General features: G+C 43.3%; 2 protein-coding genes across 5 annotated transcripts in view; one reads left to right on the top strand and one right to left on the bottom strand.

The window, feature by feature from the left end:
- LOC149366508 (5'-3' exoribonuclease 2-like) overlaps positions 1 to 19,672 on the top strand; it is a 67,735-nt gene that overhangs the window by 13,248 nt on the left and 34,815 nt on the right. Inside the window, exon 10 of the mRNA XM_089571149.1 lies at positions 3,266 to 3,309. Coding sequence (XP_089427275.1) covers positions 3,266 to 3,309 — 44 coding nt within the window. The remainder of the gene's footprint in view (positions 1 to 3,265; positions 3,310 to 19,672) is intronic.
- On the bottom strand, positions 3,713 to 19,637 carry LOC149366511 (uncharacterized). 4 transcript variants are annotated; one of them, XM_089551090.1, is made up of 6 exons: positions 19,385 to 19,637; positions 18,401 to 18,482; positions 17,757 to 17,831; positions 13,376 to 13,506; positions 7,666 to 7,774; positions 3,713 to 3,780 (listed from the first exon to the last, which is right to left on the bottom strand). In XM_089551090.1, the coding sequence occupies exons 1-6, from the start codon at positions 19,398 to 19,400 to the stop codon at positions 3,735 to 3,737; spliced, it is 459 nt and encodes a 152-aa protein (XP_089407216.1). In that variant the 5' UTR covers positions 19,401 to 19,637; the 3' UTR covers positions 3,713 to 3,734. The 4 variants fall into 4 exon arrangements, with proteins under 4 accessions (XP_089407216.1, XP_089407222.1, XP_089407229.1 ...); XM_089551096.1 differs by having other exon boundaries at positions 18,401 to 18,479; XM_089551103.1 differs by having other exon boundaries at positions 3,713 to 3,785; positions 19,385 to 19,636.

The raw sequence follows: 19,672 nt of genomic DNA, 5'->3' as shown, positions 1-19,672 counted from the left end.
CGTTTACGGAGTTCCTCACACAGGTCTCAATCCAGAAAAGGCAGACACCTTTAGGATACTTAAAGGGAACGATAACTGACTTTTAAGGACCCTTGCTTCTCAAGCGAAGCGATATCAGAACACTTAAGTAGGGCTCGTGGACAACAGTCTTAATGAAGCAACAAATGGAAAGTGCTGCGGCGCCATCCAGTAAGAAGATCACAAAACACCTCACTCAGCGATGAGAAGGGATCGTGACTGTGCCTGTGCCTGTAACTGTGCTCTACGTTGGGACAGTCACGTTAAAATTGTGAGTTCGTTAAGAGACTCAAGGGCTAGACAAAACGCGAAGATGACGACGAGACGATGTAACTGTGTTCAAACTTTAGCTAGCAACAGGCAGTCTTTTTTGGATTGGTTTATGGTTGATTGGGGTTTGACGTTCCTTCATCCGCAAGCCACCCGGACGGCGATCACATAACAGAGTGCGATAATTAGGTTTGATTTATGATGGTTTAACCTCCCAAAAGGACTCAGGCTATGAGGGACGCCGTAGTGAAGGGCTCCGGAAATTTCGACTGCCTGGGGTTCTTTAACGTGCACTGACATCGCACAGTACACGAGCCTCTAGAATTTCGCCTTCATCGAAATTTACCCGCTGCGGCCGGGATCGAACCCGCGTCTCTCGGGTCAGCAGCCGAGCGCCATAACCACTGAGCCACCGCGGCGGGGCCCTTTTTTGGATATACGCAGCAAACGGGATTTCCTTCTAAGCTGTGCAGCGGGTCTCTTGTTGCACCCTTGCAAACCTCACACCCAGCAACTCTGGACACAAGTATTTTCAATCAATCAATCAATCAATCAATCAATCAATCAATCAATCAATCAATCAATCAATCAATCAATCAATCAATCAATCAATCAATCAATCAATCAATCAATCAATCAATCAATCAATCAATCAATCAATCAATCAATCAATCAATCAATCAATCAATCAATCAATCAGCGGTTATGGTGCTCGGCTGCTGACCCGAAAGACGCGGGTTCGATCCCGGCCGCGGCGGCTGGAATTTCTTTGGAGGAGAAATTCTAGAGGCCCGTGTACTGTGCGATGTCAGTGCACGTTAAAAAACCCCAGGTGGTCGAAATTTCCGGAGCCCTTCACTACGGCGTCTCTCATAGCCTTAGTCGCTTTGGGACGTTAAACCCCATAAACCAAATCAATCAATCAATCAATCAATCAATCAATCAATCAATCAATCAATCAATCAATCAACCAATCAATCAATCAATCAATCAATCAATCAATCAATCAATCAATCAATCAATCAATCAATCAATCAATCAAGTTTATTTTCACATCAAGGATGTGAGGAGTGGGGACAAAAAGCCTCTAGAGGCTTTACGGAGGTCTCCGCCCACTACAGCAGCTACATTGTGCACAAAAACCCACAATCACACAATGCTACAGTACATATTATGCCTGTGACATATTTAAATGAAGAGTACATTGCATCGAAAATAAACATGTTCAGGGCATCAAAAAGCACATAACCATCAAACATTCACGTCAAGACGGAAGACATAACAGCAGGCTGAGTTAGTACAGTAAATAAAGAAACAATATGTTGTTACTCTTCACTAATTAGATTTTCACAATTGTTTACAATAGACGGCATATTATAGGACAGCATTTGTCTGCCATGGTTAGTTCGTGTTCGCGGATAATACTAATTGTCTCCAAAGCGTGTATTGTAGGCGCGTTCTCTGCATATTAGTCTAGACAAATCAGCGAGAAATGCAGTTCCTTGATTAATATTTGATGTGTACGCAGCAGGACAGAGTACAATTGCACAATAGGTACTATGTGTAATGCCTCAAGGACAGGTTTGATGTGTGCATCATTTGGAATGTTGTTAATTGCACGAACTGCTTTTTTCTGTAGTACACGGAGTTTTGTAGTATTGCAGACAGTGGTTGTACCCGTGAGCGTGAAAGAGTTCATGAGCTGAATTTTTTCACATATTGTAAGATTTCACTGTAGCTATCAATATTTCCGCAGAGCTACCTTCGGAAGGCCTGGATTTTTTGCTATTGACGTTTTTGCTATCGTCAAATGCTTTCCCCAGTGATTTTCTATGGCAGTCCTTACTGCTCTAAGTGAGCGTTGGAAAGACTATAAAAGAATGATTTTAATAAATATCGGAAGAATGGACCATTACCTTGCATATAGCTATACCAATACCTTGCAGTTCTCCAGTATTCAAAATTTTTTCCCCAGAATCTCTGGGGGAGTGTGTACTTGTTCTTCACCATCGAGAGTTTTAAAACACTGGATGTGCAGAGCTCGCCGCACAGTATATGACCCATTAGCAAGCCCGGTGAGGTGTATTTTAAGAGTGTTAGCTCTTATTCATCACGCTTCTCGATTTCTTGGGGTCTGCTACCACCTCCCTTCGGCGTGAAATTTTCTGTCCGAGGAATTCAAGATGGCGGCTCCCATAGCAAATCTATATTTCAACCCAGTTGGTGATTGATTGGCGACGTCGTTGGTATATCGAATTGGTGATTGGTGACGTCACTGATTTTGTGACGTCATAATTAACTAGTCAGATGGCTATGTCTAATTGTTTTTAACTCAGTAATTAATGAGGCATCATAAAACAAATTAGGTATTTGGAATCCTCAATATGAGTAGGATAGGTTAGACACCAAGATTAACAAATGAAGTTTATATTTATTTATGGTTATGGTTATATTTAATTGCTTATAATTAACGAACCGATAACGTCATGATGTAATGGTATTCGTAGCGGGATCGATGAGTAGGACATGTTAGACACCTAGTATTGTCTAATTAGATTGATATTTACTTATGGTTATGCTTAACATGGCGACCATATGGTCAGCACTCGGCAGCTCACAATTTCATACCTAATGGCGACCAGGCACCTACCGCCTTGACGTGAGGAAAAATGGCCCCCCAAAGAGTCGAAAAACCTTTTCGACCCAAAATTGGTCAAAAATATCCGACCTCAAGGCGGTAGGCGCTCCGCTCGCCATTAGGTATGAAAAGTAGCCTAATCATGTGGCAATACAACACATGGACGATAGATGGCGTTACCGAACAGACAACGCTCGTTACTTCAACGTCTTCCAGGCGGTGGCGGCATTTTTTTTGTCGCCAAACGCTTTACCCGTCCACAATACAAAGAACAGTATAGTGCGCCGGCCATTCCTCGCAGGCATGACGTACGATTTGCGACAAATTCTGTGTTTGCAGAGAGCCATTGACGATTGGCTGTTGCTGTGCTCCATGGCTACCCAGTCAAAACGCACTACAGGAATTTACGACAGAAAACTTCTGTAGTCTGTCGTATTTTGGGCATGTAGTATTTCTGTAGTCTGTCCTCTGTAGTCTGTAGTGTCGTACTTCTGTAGTCTGTCTTCTGTAGTGTAGTATTTCTGTAGTCTGTCTTCTGTAGTGTAGTATTTCTGTAGTCTTTCTGTAGTGTAGTATTTCTGTAGTCTGTCTTCTGTAGTGACGTAATTCTGTAGTGTCGTATCTCTGTAGTCTGCCTTCTGTAGTTCATTTGTGTAGTGTGTTGTATTCCTGTAGTCATTACCAAGTACGCTTTATTTGTCAATTAATATGCAGCTACAGAGCAGCAGTCTGACTCTGAACATTCGATGCATTCCTGCAGTACAGCCAGGTATAAAAACGCCTCACTTGGAGCAAATCGACTATTTATTTACATATATACAGAATTTTTCTTCAGCAGGTCTCTCTTGTTCAGACTGTCCTAGGTGAAGAAAAAGAACAGTGATATATATAGTATGCATACACAACAAATGCATGCAAATGTTACAAAAGTCATACAGTGGAATCTTGATTATGCATTCCCCTTTCATGCAACGATCCACATTTAACATCAAATTGGCACGGGCCCGACGTAAACCTATAGGAATAATGCATTAAAGCCTCAATTATACAACTGAAGAATATGCACACGCCGCTTCATACAATGGCTGGCGGGAACCGTCCGGAATGGGGGAGACATTGGCATGCAGAGCACTTTACTGACAGAAGTGACGTCAACCAAGCTGTTTCCAGACAGAAATCAAGATGCAGACGTGCATGCAACGTGTGACCAAGTGCATCATGGCCTGTAATGACTGTTCTGCCAACGGCTCAGAATGAGTCCGTGCATGCAACCCGCATCTATCAGTGCGAGGCGGTCCGCCTGGCCCGTTTTTCCGCGCGCTTCACTTACGAAGACGTTGCGGGAATAAAAACTGCACGTTCATACCACCATAAAGTTATTGTAGAGGCGGTAAAAAGAGTAGACATTTCTGTGATCGCTGGTGGCTAGTTCAAAAGCGCTTCTCGCTACACCTTGAGTAAAGCACATGTTAGGCCTACAACACCAAGCAAGCGGTGTACTGTCAGCCGGCAGAACGCACATAACTGCAGAAATCGTGCTAAAGGTGGACATTGCGCTTTCTTTTTTCCTTTAAGATACGAATTCTTAGTACAACATGAACTGGTGGGCGAGTTGGTCTGACATATCTTAGTGAAGCAGCGCAACGGCACAAGGCCAAGGGAAGAAGGGGACAAACAGCGCTGAACTGACAACAAATGTTTATTCCGGATGCTAACAGCATATATATACTCTTTTGCACCTTAGAAAAAACAAAGAAGCAGAGAGCAGTAGAAAGTATCAATCCCAGTCATTGTGCGCATGCAGCTGTATCGCGTGTACATCGATCATTTGAAATCAGGAAGTTGTGCTCTTTCACCGAGATGGCAACGGAAGGAGTGCTGATACAATTCACACCCAGCTTCATGATCTCAGATGCCTCAATAATCTCTCGTGTAAGCTTATCCTTGTGTTTGGTAACAACTTGGCTGTTTTTGAATTCTGGGTAACATGAACAGTCACGACAGTGAGTACCTATGTGGCGGGCCGCGTTCTTGACATTGTTTGCGTGCTCTTTAAATCTTTCATTAAGACACCGGCCAGTTTGGCCGATGTATGACCCACCACACTTCAACGAGACTGAGTACACCACGTTGTCTTGGCATGGCACATACTTCATCCTGTGGTTTTTCTTGCAATTATGACCAGATTCCGATCTTTTATCCGGGCGATTAACTCTCGCACACAAGCCACTCAGTCTGACAGGAGCCGAAAAAACAACATCTACTCCAGCCTTTTTGCCTATTCTCTTCAAATTGTGGGACACAACATGAACATAAGGTATTACTGCCAGATTTTTTTGCTTGGAATGGGGGACAGCTTTGCCCTCCTTCAGCTTTTTCAATATCCCTTCTGCTACTGATGCCAGAATATGAAGGGGGTATTTTGCGTCTGTTAGCCTATCAACCTGATTGGAGAAACTAAATTCAAACTTGTGTGGGCAGGATTTTTGCATGGCATTTTGAAAGCATGACGCCACAATGCCTCATTTAACAAGCTTCGAATGGGCTGAGCTGTAAGGAAGTAAGGGCTTTTTACCCCTAGGATCAAATGCCCAGCATACATGGAAATGAGTAAAATATAAGGTCAGATCAAGGAACTTAATGCGATCATTCACAGCCACTTCATGCGTAATTTCCAGCGGCGAAAGCACTTCACAGAATATCGCGCACAGGTCATTCACTTCCGCAGCGAAGCTACCCGGGTCACAACCTAGTAAAATTAGGTAATCATCTACATATCGGAACACTCTTGCAACTGTTGAGCTCATGAGTGATTGTTCGAGTGCCCTGTCAAGCTTAGCAAGGAACATGACACTTAGCAATGGAGCGATGCAAGATCCTATGCAGATCCCATTCTTTTGAACTGTTTTTATTCAAAAGAATGGGATCTGCATAGGATCTTGCATCGCTCCATTGCTAAGTGACATGTTCCTTGCTAAGCTTGACAGGACACTCGAACAATCACTCATGAGCTCAACAGTTGCAAGAGTGTTCCGATATGTAGATGATTACCTAATTTTACTAGATTGTGACCCGGCTAGCTTCGCTGCGGAAGTGAATGACCTGTGCGCGATATTCTGTGAAGTGCTTTCGCCGCTGGAAATTACGCATGAAGTGGCTGTGAATGATCGCCTTAAGTTCCTTGATCTGACCTTATATTTTACTCATTTCCATGTATGCTGGGCATTTGATCCTAGGGGTAAAAAGCCCTTACTTCCATACAGCTCAGCCCATTCGAAGCTTGTTAAGAGGCATTGTGGCGTCATGCTTTCAAAATGCCATGCAAAAATCCTGCCCACACAAGTTTGAATTTAGTTTCTCCAATCAGGTTGATAGGCTAACAGACGCAAAATACCCCCTTCATATTCTGGCATCAGTAGCAGAAGGGATATTGAAAAAGCTGAAGGAGGGCAAAGCTGTCCCCCATTCCAAGCAAAAAAATCTGGCAGTAATACCTTATGTTCATGTTGTGTCCCACAATTTGAAGAGAATAGGCAAAAAGGCAGGAGTAGATGTTGTTTTATCGGCTCCTGTCAGACTGAGTGGCTTGTGTGCGAGAGTTAATCGCCCGGATAAAAGATCGGACTCTGGTCATAATTGCAAGAAAAACAACAGGATGAAGTATGTGCCATGCCAAGACAACGTGGTATACTCAGTCCCGTTGAAGTGTGGTGGGTCATACATCGGCCAAACTGGCCGGTGTCTTAATGAAAGACTTAAAGAGCACGCAAACAATGTCAAGAACGCGGCCCGCCACATAGGTACTCACTGTCGTGACTGTTCATGTTACCCAGAATTCAAAAACAGCCAAGTTGTTACCAAACACAAGGATAAGCTTACACGAGAGATTATTGAGGCATCTGAGATCATGAAGCTGGGTGCGAATTGTATCAGCACTCCTTCCGTTGCCATCTCGGTGAAAGAGCACAACTTCCTGATTTCAAATGATCGATGTACATGCGATACAGCTGCATGCGCACAATGACTGGGGTTGATACTTTCTGCTGCTCTCTGTTTCTTTGTTTTTTCTAAGGTGCAAAAGAGTATATATATGCTGTTAGCATCCGGAATAAACATTTGTTGTCAGTTCAGCGCTGTTTTTGTCCCCTTCTTCCCTAGGCCTTGTGCCGTTGCGCTGCTTCAATAAGAGATTCTTAGTACAGATACTGCTACCTGCTCCTGCGTAGTGACAGCGGTTTTAGAGAAAGTTTGAACAGAAAGACATGTCGCTGGCATGGCCGTATACTGTGCACTGCACATCTCCGAAGGGTAGTAGTAGTCATATTCCTGGCGCGTCGTTCATATTTTTTCGAGATTCATCCGACATCTACTTAATGTGCAGGAACAGAGCGCTCGCCTGCCTTGTCTAAAGCCGCCTCTTCCACGCTGAAAAGCCTGGCTGCGTGCGGTCTCAGAACAGTCTGCTAATGTGGTCCATAAGTGCTGTTAACAGTCTGGTTCATAAATATAATCTTCTGTGCGTCATCTCAGTAGCAGACTATCCTTAAGCAGAACTTGGGTAAAGCAGTATCTCACTATAGTAGGCAAATTCCAGTGCGATTTGCAGGTTATTCCAGTGCCTAAGTGTACCATACAGACAGTTAGGAAATACAGTCAAGTTACGAGTTTTGTAAGCACATGAGCTTACCCAATCTATTCATGCATATAACAAGAGACTATTGGCTTGAACAGATATTTACCGCCGCAGGCCACAGCACTTCTGTGCCAGGTAGCGCGTCACCTTCTTGTGGTACTTTTGGAGATCATCAGCCGAGCAACCCTTCAGCTTCAAATAGTGCCAGAAGGAATCTGCACAGATGGGGTAATAAGTAATGTTAGTGTGGTTGAATATAAAAAATGAGCAGATCGAATAATGAGCATTAATACACCTAACATAGGTTGTCAGTTCGAATCCGTGCTGCAAGAAAAGCTCTAACTTAACTAGTAAGTTTATGCTGCACGACAGGCTGAATCGTATGACACCATCTGGTACATTCATGCCAAACGGTTCACCCACTAATTTTACAGGAATGTCGTGACTAAGCAGCCAGACTTTAATGCCTGCCAGACAGATATACATATACTGATCGATATAGTTTAGTTTCGAGCTGTGGTGCTCGAGCATCACACTGCCACCTGCTATTATTTTATTCCATTATCTAACCACCTCGGCTCCCATGGCAACTACTGGGATACACTGCTGCATTGGAGGCTGCCAACTTGGGTTCTATCCGTGGAATCAGCACAACTCAGGCTCAAAACGCAACCAGGCTGAGAACGCAACGCAATGCTCTAAAATTACTACCTCGGGCTAATAGCTCTGGGAGCAAAGCTTCACACACTGGTGCATAATATTATACTTCAGATACACCCAGCAAAGCAGTAGAGAGAAAAGCCCTTTGATGAATAACAAAATTTAGCTGGAGTTTAAAAACCCACTTGCACTCTGCGTAGGTTTGGGACTTGGGGGAAAAAGAGAGGTGCAGGAAATTGCAAAGGTTTTCATGCAATTTCAACAAAATTTCAAAAATTATACAGCCCCTGAATTAGGGATGGCATACATCAAAGTGGTGACAAATGGAGTGACAAAGTTCCTTACACAGTGTGTGCACTGATGAGGAATGAGGAGGATTTGTGTTTAACTGGAAGATTAACAGCAAATAAAGTTTATTGCGCATATCTGCTGCCTATGAAAGGCTAACCGCCGAATTCAGAAGTGGGCCTCAACTCGATACTCCGTCTCCACTCTGTGCAGTGGAGAAAACAACTGCTTTTCCATTTGATGGGCAGTTAGGATTGAAGAATGCCACTCGGCATTTCTTCAGACAAGGAGCTGCTCTAGAGACCTTCTTCCAACTGCCGTCCCTCGAGGAAGCATGAAAGGCAAATGATGATGAGAATAAGGCGAAAAATTGCCTTTGGCTACAAAAAAGCATGGCATGGCTATTATGTGTCTGTTTTATCACGCTGCACCACCTTAAGAACACAAAGAACCTCACCGTTTATTAGCCTAGTAAAACATCGTTTGCAAGCTGCCTGACGAAAGCAACAGAGAAAAACTACCGGAAACGCTTGCACATCTGGCAACCTTTGCCACCAATGATGTAGCGTCTATGTAGGCATTTACGAATGGTGTAAAAACTGCCGTTCGTCAACTTGTGGGAGGTTTCGCTGGCCTGCAGAGGCCAGCGGCGAAGCTGAGAAGTACCAAAATGGGTTTGGATTTATGGGGTTTAATGTCCCAAGTGACTCAGGCTATGAGGGATGCCATAGTGAAGGGCTCTGATAATTTCATCCACATGGGGTTCTTTCACGTGCACTGACATCGCACAGTACACAAGCTTCCAGCATTTTGTCTCCATCAGAATGCGACTGCCGCGGCCAGGATCGATCCTGTGTCTTTGAAGTCAACAGCTGAGCACCGCAACCCCTGAGACTGCTTCATCATCAAATTATGCATTACATAAATGACACTGCATCACAGAAAAGGACTAACAGTCATGGCCAAACTGTAGTTACAGCCAAAAGTTGGCACCGTGAACCTGCTCCCCACATCCAAAAGCTTAGACAGCTTCAGCCAACACACAGGAATCAGATTGTCTCCCAAACCCCATGACACTGCCTCCCAAAGAAGGTGGCAGCCAATAAGTGGGCAACAAAAAAGTAAACTGTGGGTAACAACTTGAACGTCTTGCATCACGCTACAAGGTGATGTGAAATTTGAGGAAAGGCCCCAAGAAGCACATAATTTTTAGATTTTCAGAGCACTCTTAGCCCTTTAAATGCCAAATGTTTTCCTAAAAAACATGCCAGAAATTTTAAGCAATCAATTTTTTTGTGTACATTATTCTTGAAGCCACTTCATTGCATACACATGGGTAGCTGCAGAGCAGTCAGCTCAATGCACCGATTGTGGTTGACAGCACTCAGACATACAGACAAGGGACAGAAACAAAAAAGATGATGGCACAGGCACTGAACTTAAAACTTTTCCCAGAACTGCCGACATACTGCATAAATACCCACACCACAGGCACCAACACGCAGCGATTTATGCACTCGTGGTAACAAGAAGTGGTATGAGAAGTAGTGGAAAAACAACAAAAGCTAGAAGCAAAAACCAGAGGACACAGCACAGGATAAAACCAGAACAAGGTGAGAGAAAAGTTTATAAGCAAGTCATTTTTAAAAGACTGCCAACAGTGGATAGGTTTGACCGAAAGAATATTTAAGAACTGGTCTGATAAAATGGAACTAAAAAACCTTATGCACAAACACAGACCAAGCGCAGTGAAAAAAAAAATGAAGGAGAAATGGCAAGAAAAAACACGCAATAGAAGCAAAATGGCGATTGGGTAAGCAAACGAGAAATAAGCAACAAGCGAAGGTGAAGTGTGCTAAAAATTAAAAGGATAAAAGGGGAATAAAAACGCGCATGAGCCACAAAGGTGAAGCCAACAATTAAGATGGTTAAAAGTGGAAGATGACGTACAGTGAAGCCGAGAGATAAAATATAAAAAAGTGAAATTCAATAACCAGTATGAAGGCAAAAATCAAGGAAAAACACCAAAAGAGGGAAGTTGGCAGAAGAGGCAAGGCATGTAACACACATGTAGAACCAGGGCTAGATCAAGTACGTCCACAAAGAAAGGCAATCCTCCGAGTGAAACCAAGCGTGTTCTTTACATTCACCCCGGAGCCTGAAAATCTCTGCGGCTTCCACCATTGCATTGCGTCAGCTTATTACGGGGCTCTATTAACACAGTGGCTTTCTCGAACTTTGGGCAGCATGGCTTTTTTGCGTCCCATTATCAGCAGTGGACTTGCAGGTACCTAAGAGATGTACCTGATAAATCAGTGTAATGCTCTCTTAGCCTTCCATTGATGCCAATGTATACCTTGCAGCAAGAAAAAGGGATTGAGAAAGCACTTCTTGTGCATGCCACTAAGGGTTTCTGTGCAATGCAGTGCAGCCTGTTTCTTTTTTCTTTTTATTGACGATCCTAGAGAGGTGTGATAGGTGATGGGGGGGGGGGGGCGGCAGCAAAAAAAGCACCTACTCTATCTCTCGAATTTTCTAAAGGTAAATTTCACAGAACCTTAAGAAAATCGGAGAGAAAGCAGGAGTAGACATTGCCTTTTCTGACCCCCTAGCACCTATTGCAGTTGCGGAATCCTAAATTAAAAAAAGAAAGACGCTGCACCACGCAGCACAGAAAACCCTTAGCGCCATGCGCGGAGGGCATTTAATCAATCCTTTTGTCTTGCGGCAAGGTATACATTGGCATCAATGAAAGGATAAGGGAGCATAAGATTGATTTATCGGGTACATTTCTCGGGAATCTGCCAGTCGGAAAAAGCAAAACCACAAAACTATCACACAGAGGCAGGTGACAACACAAGGCCGTACTGACAACTGAAAATTTATTGAACAGCAGTGCTTATATAGACAAGTCACGTGTGTAATCTGCAAACAATCGTAAAGAGGCAAAAAAATTCAATGGCAACCATAGAGCTGAGCAAATATGACAATCACCTGCTCAAAAACGAAACAAAAACAACCGGGGGAAACACAGACAGAAACGCTAATTTTCCTGAAAAATGAACACAGTAGGCGTGCTGACACACTTATCTGGCTCTGACCTCAAGATGGCAACAGCCTCGACAATTTCTCTTTCCAACTGCTTCTTTCTTCATCCAATAATCTGTGTGCAGTTCAGTTTGGGATAGCAGTCTACAATGAGACAGTGAGTGGGACGGCAAATGCCTCCGGGTCTACTCAAGGAACACGCATACTCTTGCAAACAAATGTGTAAACATCTACCACTTTTGGACGATATAAAACTGGCCACAGCTGAGGGGAATCTCGTACAACATGCCCGTTGGCGGTACTTTTTGAATGCCTCATGCCATGTGCAACGGGGGTGGTGTACACGATTCCTCTCAGCTGTGGTCGATTTTATACCGGCCAAATTGGTAGATGGTGAAACACTCCCTTGCAAGAGTATTAGCATTCCTTGGGTAGGCCCGGACGACCTTGCCTGCCTGTCCACTGTCCCAGTTGTAAAGACTGTTAACCTAAACTGAACTGCACATTATTATTGGATGAATAAAGGGCCAGTTGGAAAGAAATTCTCAAGGCTGTTGCCATTCTGAGGTCGAAGCCAGATAGGTGGGATAGCACGCCTTCTGTGTCCATTTTTCAGAAAGAATTGGAATTTGTTTCCCTCCCTAGGTTGTTTTTGCAATGATTGTTTGCAGATTACATGCGCAACTGATCCATATGAGCACTCATTTCTTCAATAAATGTTCAGTTGTCGTACCGCCTTGTGTTTTGCCTGCCTTTGTCCCATTCTGTTTTGCGGTTTTTCTAACGATTTCCAACCAACTGGCCTACAAGCACGTCCTAAATCTGCAAGTCCATTGCCAAAACTGTGACCGAAAAAAGCCATGCCACCCATGTTCGAAAAAGTTCCATTGTGTTAAAAAAGCACCAGAATAAGCCGACATGACGAACTGGTGGGAGCCGCCGGGATTTTGAGGCTCGAGGATTAATGGGCAAGAACACCCTCAGAAAAAAAGATTGCCTTTCTTCAGGATGTTTGACCTAGCCCTGGTTTTAAAAACATCTTGCATGCCTTGACTTTTCTGCCAACTCCTCTATTTTCGCGTTTTTGTTTGCTTTTATCTTTAATACTCATTGAATTTCATCTTTTTATATTTTATCTCTCTCTTGTTTTTACAGTAGCTCATCTTCCTCCTTTAGCCATGTTAATTCTTGGCTTCACCTTTGTTGCTCACCTGCATTTATTCCCCTTTTATTCTTTCAGTTTTTTAGCTCACTTCACCTTTGTAGACCAATTCTTGTTTGCTTGCCCAATCACCATTTTCTTTTCACGGCATGTTTTTTCTTGCCATTTTACTTTTATTTCACTGCCCTTGATCTGTGTTTGCGTGTAGTGTTTTAGTTCCGTGTTATCAGACCAGTACTTGAAAATTTTGGTCAAACCGTTTTACTGTTTCACGTGCTGGTGGTCTTAAAAATGACTTGCTTAAAACTATTCCTTTAACCTTGTTATGGTTTCATCCTTCCCTGCTCTATAGTCTTGGTTTCTGTTTCTAGTTTGTGTTGTTTTCCCACTATTGGCCATATCACTTATTGTTGCCACGAGTGCATAAAATTGCCACCTGTTGGCGCCTGTGTTTTGGTTATATATGCAGTGTTTCGGTGATTCTGGAATAAATCTGTAGTCAGCACCTGTGCCCTCATATTTTTTCTTTCTGACCCCAGTCTGTGTTTCTAAGCTCTGTCCACCACAAAGGATCAGACCAACTAGACCGACAGCTTGTCCTATTCAAGCTCAATGCGTACTTTTCAAAGAAATGCTATGGCGAAAACACTGTACTTACAGTAAAGCCTGCTTGACTGAGCGAATACCACTGGCAATTCGCAAATTCCCAGCCTGCTCCTGATTGCTGGCTCAAGCCGCACGCAACTTTGTGGCTTGCACGACTTCCACGCAACTCTTGGTCCCTTGAAACTGAAACACAGAGGGATGAGTGAGAGATATCAGATTTGATATGCTTGTATTGCTGCAATGACTAAGAAAAAACGATATTTTCCATAAGAACAATTATTATTTCACACTAGCTTCGCAGAGTAAACCTCGTTTATCACGACCTCGTTAACACTGACATACTGCACAGTCCCAGCCTGACTGCATCTAGTTCTATGGTGTCATATGCTTGTTAGCTATGAGCCCTTGGCCTTGCACCGGTTAATACAGACAACCACGGAATGGGCAATCAGCTCCGACCTTTTGAGTCATAGATACTCACAAGCTCAGTGGTCCCAGGGGTTCTAGAAATATTGGCAGGGCGACACAGTAACAAGCATTCCGCACCACTTGCTCTCGCTTCATTGCAAAAAAACTCTCACAGCAGACCTGTCCTACATTTTGCAGTGTGAAAATAATCAAATTCAAAGCATGCACACAAAATGTGGACCTCTCTTCGAACAGAGCTTCAGAAATACGGGTATAATTATTGTAATTAAACCTACCTGCAGTTTTCAATTTATCCTAAAATTTTATGCAACTCGACAAGCAATAAGCATTAAAAAGGAATTAAAATAGCCAGCACTGTTTAAACAATATAGCTGCGAAGAAATACGAGACGTATCCACTACTCTCCAGTGGTTCTTTAGCTTCATGCATTATCAATCTACACTTTCTTACAGGCACATTTGCACGCGAAACTTGGGTTTAACCCAATCTTGATGAATCTTTCTGGAATGCAACAATCAGGAGAAACCAGTTTTACTCAAAAACAAAGGGCCCTATACAATGCATCACAAGGCCGGCTAGGCGCACTCAAGACTACAGCCCCTTCCACAAGTCTCCAATTTGCCTGTCCTCCACAAGTTGCAGGATCCCTGTCCACTGCTTGTCGAATTTCGCTATCCCGTCTTGCTAGTTCTCCCACTGCCCTTCTCAAACTCTTGGAATTCTGTTGCTCTAGCAGATCATCAGCTATTGTATTATTTTTTGTTTTAGCACTACACACTCCATGCCAACAATGCTGGATAATGTACTTTAAATAGGTTTGTAGAGCGTGCAAGTGGCTTGCAGCTTGACGAATAGGTGAGAAAAAAACGCGGAGCCTGACAAATAGGTGTGAAAAAAACGTGGGTTATTTGGAAGAAATGGGCTTGGGCAGGAGATGTAATGCAAAGGCAAGATAACCGGTGGTCCTTAAGAGTGATAGAGTGGATTCCAAGAGAAGGCAAACGTAGCAGGGGGCAGCAGAAAGTTAGGCGGGCGGATGAGATTAAGAAGTTTGTGGGGATACGGTGGCCACAACTGGCGAAGGACAGGGTTAATTGGAGAGACATGGGAGAGGCCTCTGCCCTGCATTGGGTGTTAGACTGATGATGATGACAACCTGGTGAATTTGCCTCGCAACAACCGCTGCAGCCTGATATTTTGTAGAGCAGCACAATGGCCTTCATTTTTTGAGTGGTGAAGTATTCAAATAGCATTTTGTTTCAACCATGAGTGTAAAGGGAAGGCATTTTATGTTGCACAAAATGAAGGAATTACATGCATACTGGGCTTTGGAAGAATGCCCTGTGGACATTACAAAACACTGCCATCCTTGCTTTATCTCTGCCAGGTAACAAAATTCATTATTCTCCAAATACTTTGGACAAAGACAAGCTGCCGTGCACTCATTCGAGCTCAGTGGACTTTCCCTCAAACCAATCTTCAGTAAATAATATCAGGATTAGGCAAAAGCAACTGTAGTGTATTTCAGTGAGTCAGTGCCTTTTACAGAAAGTTTTGGAAACAGAAAAGTTTATGAGCTTTGTGAGCACATGATCGCCCAACCTATTTACATAGTCAAATGGGAAATTTGCCTTCCTATTCAATTTATGCACATTCAAACAATATTTACCGCTGTAGGCCACATCAGTTCTGTACCAGGTAGCACATGCCAAAAAAAAGCCTTGATAGCATAATAAGTAATGTGTGGTTGACTATAGAACTTAAAATCTAGGCCATATCTCTTGGATCTAATCTTGACCTATTTCTGTATAATACTATACTGCAGATACAAAAAGCAAAAGCAATAGAGAGAGACAGAGAAACTTTGCTAATGAAATGAACAAAATATTTACTTAAAATCACTGACCTGTTACTCAGCATGAGGGAGGAAATAAGAGGGAAAGACGAAGGAAAACAGGTGCAGAAAATTGTTAACGTTTAGAAAATAATAAATTTAAACAATTTCTGGAAATGATGTATCCATTACTTTACTTGGTTTTAAAGGATTTAATGCCACAAAGCGGCGCAGGCTATACAGGGCGCTATTGTAGAGGACTGGAAAATACTTTAGGTGTGCTGACATCACACGGTACCTGGGCCTCTAGCATTTCGTCTCCATTGAAATGAGACTAGTACAGCTGGAATCAAAACTGGCTGGAATCGAACCTGCCTCTTCCGGGTCAGCAGCCAAGCACAATAACCACTCAGCCACCATGACGGCTCCCATTTGGGGTGACATGCATCAATGTGGTGACTGACGGGGCTGACAAAGTTCACTTCAGAGAGGGTGTGCATTGATGAGGTTATATAGTTCAATTCTCCCTGTGCCACATAATTAGACAGGTAAAAATTTATTATGAGCATATGCTGCCTATGGCAGGCCAAGAGATGTAAGACACAAAGCATATGTCCATAAAATGAAAGCAAGAACAGCACAATTTCCTGCTGTGAGTAGCCGCTCCACTATCCAAAAGGATAGCCAGCTTCTTTAAAAAATGTATGTCCTGCCTATGTCCATTTATGATTCCCGCTCAGATTTTAATTCGCATTTATTTCCAACCAACTCAGTTCTCTCCCAATCTCTTATCATTAACCCTATGATTTTCCTGAGTGGTTCACCGCACTGTTCTCAATTTTAAGCACTTTGTAAAGTACCCCACTTTTCCCGATAGCTTAGCAAAGGCAAAGCAGTTTAAAATTTCTTTTTGAGCATACTGCAAGGTGCTGCTCGTAACTTCTGAGTGCATGCCTAAGGCAATAAACCCCTTTCTTATTCTCCCAACCATTTCTTTCAAATGCTCTATATCTGTGCATGACCTGGCCGAGGTGTATTCTGTTTCGACTTCCAGTACCTTACTGCATTTCATAAAAAGGCCTCTTTCCTGATTATTAAGTATTGATTTAGCTCTCATTTTCACACTGAGTATTGATGTCCTCAATCATTTGCAAGAATTCATCACTTATACTACAACTCACCATTAATACTACAATAACATGAAATCAAATATAACTGAGCGGTTCTCCATGAGTCTTCGCATTTCCTGAACCAACCTGCTGCTATGCAGAGAGGGTCACCTCGTCTAGCATCATCACATCTTGTTCAGGGTATGTGGGTTGTGCAAAGTAAACAACAGTTGATTTCAGGTCACTGCAGTCAAAGCTACAAAGTAGCTGGTGCAATGAAATGTTAGTTCTAAGAAGGTCTGCTCGTTTTTTTTTATGCAGGCCCAAGTGAACACAGGCTAAACTGCATGCTGTTTGATGTCAGTGCAGGATAAAGATCCCCAGGTGGCCAAAATTATTCTGCAGCCCTCTGCTACGGCACCTCTTTTCTTCTTTAACTCCCTCCTTTATCCCTTCCCTTGCATCATTGTTCAGGTGCCTATCAAGATGTGAGACAGTTACTCTGTCACTTCCTTGGCTCAAAAACCAATTTTAAATTTTTCAAGGATACTTTCAAGAACGTAGAGGTACAAACTGTACAGTATAACCACATGCCACAGCAATAAACCAGCAATACATCTGCGCTGACAGGAGCTTGCCAAGTACGCTGCAAGGATGCTATGCCACGCAAGATTTGGTGTCATCATACAATGTTACTTTACTGACTGACATTTCAGTGTACAAGCAAGAAATACCATCAAAGTATTATTGTACAGCACAACGTTTTTAAAAGATAAACGAACATTTTGGCCCTTTTAGAGGACACACAAGCATAAAAGGCAACAGGTGTGGAATAGTCACTGCACCTGAAGCAGGCTCAACTTTATAATAACAGCGCAGTGTCAAGAGCTACATGAGCAGCTATATTTCGTACAAATTTGCAGTTCATGTAATAAGCTGAGGTACTGCTGTAAAGTGCATGTAGAGTTCTGCATGCATTTTTAAACACAGCAGTGAGCCTATGTTGAAAATATTTTTCAAAACAGGCAGGTAAGGTATGCGTAACTGAAAAAGATAATTACCATGAATGGCTTGGAGGGATGGCACAGCTGAAGGCAGGAAGCACGCATGGCCCAGAAGATGCTGGCAGCTGGCAACTGCAGATAAATACGTCCCGACCAACAGCTGTCAGTGCCAGTGACAATGTCATGAATGACAACAAAACAAACTGTCGACTGCTTCAGAAACTAAAATGAGGTATTAATATAGGAACACAAAAAGCAATGAGGTGGCCCATGACAAAATAAATAAGGAGATTGTATGTGAAACACCCATACACATTCTTTGAGTACATTTACATGACTGTCATAACCACATTGAAAGATGAGCTGGCTGGAATACCGCTTTATTCTTATGCATGATGAAAAGAGCCCAACTATTCGAATATAGCATGCGCAGGCTTTAGTTAATTACTATTAGGGTGCCTTGCACCAGCGTCTAATGTATTCTTAAATTGAACATAGCACCCAGTCGACCAGTTTACCTTGCATAAATGAGAAGAGAAAATGCAAAAGACATGCATTCAATACCAAGGAGCCCGATATCTCACGTCACAACTGAGCATGATACGAAAATTAGTAGTGCATTTAACAAATTCCACACAAATAAAAACAGCAAAACATTTGTCGAGTGGTAATGCAAGTAGGGGCAAGAGCAAGAAAAATACCGAAGAACACTGGTGAGTGAGGTGCAGGGAGGTCTGTGGGTAGGGTTCCGTGCCTGGGAACAGTTCCGAGCGCGGAGAACTGCTGCCGGCAGTCAACCAAGAATAAATAAGAGAAAGTGAAAATGAATAACAAACCATCACCAATTGCGAACGACCTGAAAGCGGGCCGCATAAGCGAGGCATACAGCAAAAATCTTGAAATCCCAAATAAGTGTGCAGTTGCATCCCCAACAGTTCAGTGCCCTGAAGGAGAGGAAGCATGGACGCCTACAGTTCAGGGAAGACACAAGAACGACCTAACTGACATAATATTGCCAAATTCTGTTCCAATGGGGAAGCACAGATAAAAAGTTTACAAATGACTAGTACATATGCGCCAGCCTTCCACATGCGATCACTGTCTTCAAAATAATTTGCATGACGAATATTAAGAAGTAAGCACTGATCCGATGAGCACCAACACCGAGCAAAACCATCCGTCGTCTGTTCGCAGTTCGCCTAGCGCGAGTGCTTCATCGCGCAGCACTGCCGCTCATAATAATCTTCTAAATAGCACAAATCCATCCGATGGGTACCAGCCGCGAGCAAAATCACCCGTTGTCAGTTCCCTCGCCTGTTCTCAGCTGTCCACGCAAAAGCGCTCTCACCCGCGGCACTGATCGTCGTCTTCTACGCAGTACAAATCCATGCCAGTTGAATGTAGTAAACATTGTCTGTAGTTTTTCGCAGCGCTAGCAAGCGACCGCATAACTCTGTTGTGATCTCTGGTGGCATTTTTATTTACCACGGCACCTGAGTACTAAACGCAGACATAGACTATGAAGCAAGACTTGTCACGCAGGCTATACGTCCGTTCTTTTCAGGCAACGCATTATAGCTGAGGCAACCGCACGCAGACTGCCTCCGCTGCCATCCCTATATAGCCGCACACTAATAACGCGTGTGAATACAGATCAGTAATAGAGAAGCGGTGACGGTACTCACCAACCATGCAGCTCATCCAGGCTTAGTAAAACCGCGCCGTCGTCTTCATTGCCTTTCCAGATGACAAGACGTCGTAGCGCTGCCTTTCTTCATGGCTTTGCCCGTCCAAACTCACCGATGTTGACTGTGCGTAATACTCGTCGTTGGCTTCCAAAACACACTTCTGTTCTTCACACATGTCCGCCGCACAAGCACTCAAACAATGCCATGAAAATCCAAATAACACAATACGTGAGGCAACGCACGCACTGACATGGCGCCGGCGCCAGCGGCTTTGCCCTTGTTTTT

Source organism: Amblyomma mixtum, chromosome 1, assembly GCF_055824585.1.
Source record: "Amblyomma mixtum isolate Tamu chromosome 1, ASM5582458v1, whole genome shotgun sequence".
In the NCBI taxonomy this organism is placed as follows: Eukaryota; Metazoa; Arthropoda; class Arachnida; order Ixodida; family Ixodidae; genus Amblyomma; species Amblyomma mixtum.
Note: the sequence above shows the minus strand (reverse complement) of the source record. Positions and strands in the feature narration are given on the sequence as shown.

What these genes read in the sequence shown, in the direction of transcription:
- LOC149366511 (XM_089551090.1), bottom strand. An exon ending in TCAGTCAAGCAGGCTTTACT is followed by an intron (nt 7,775 to 13,375) that starts GTAAGTACAGTG and finishes CCATCTGTGCAG; the next exon opens with ATTCCTTCTGGCACTATTTG. An exon ending in AAGTGCTGTGGCCTGCGGCG is followed by an intron (nt 3,781 to 7,665) that starts GTAAATATCTGT and finishes CACCTAGGACAG; the next exon opens with TCTGAACAAGAGAGACCTGC.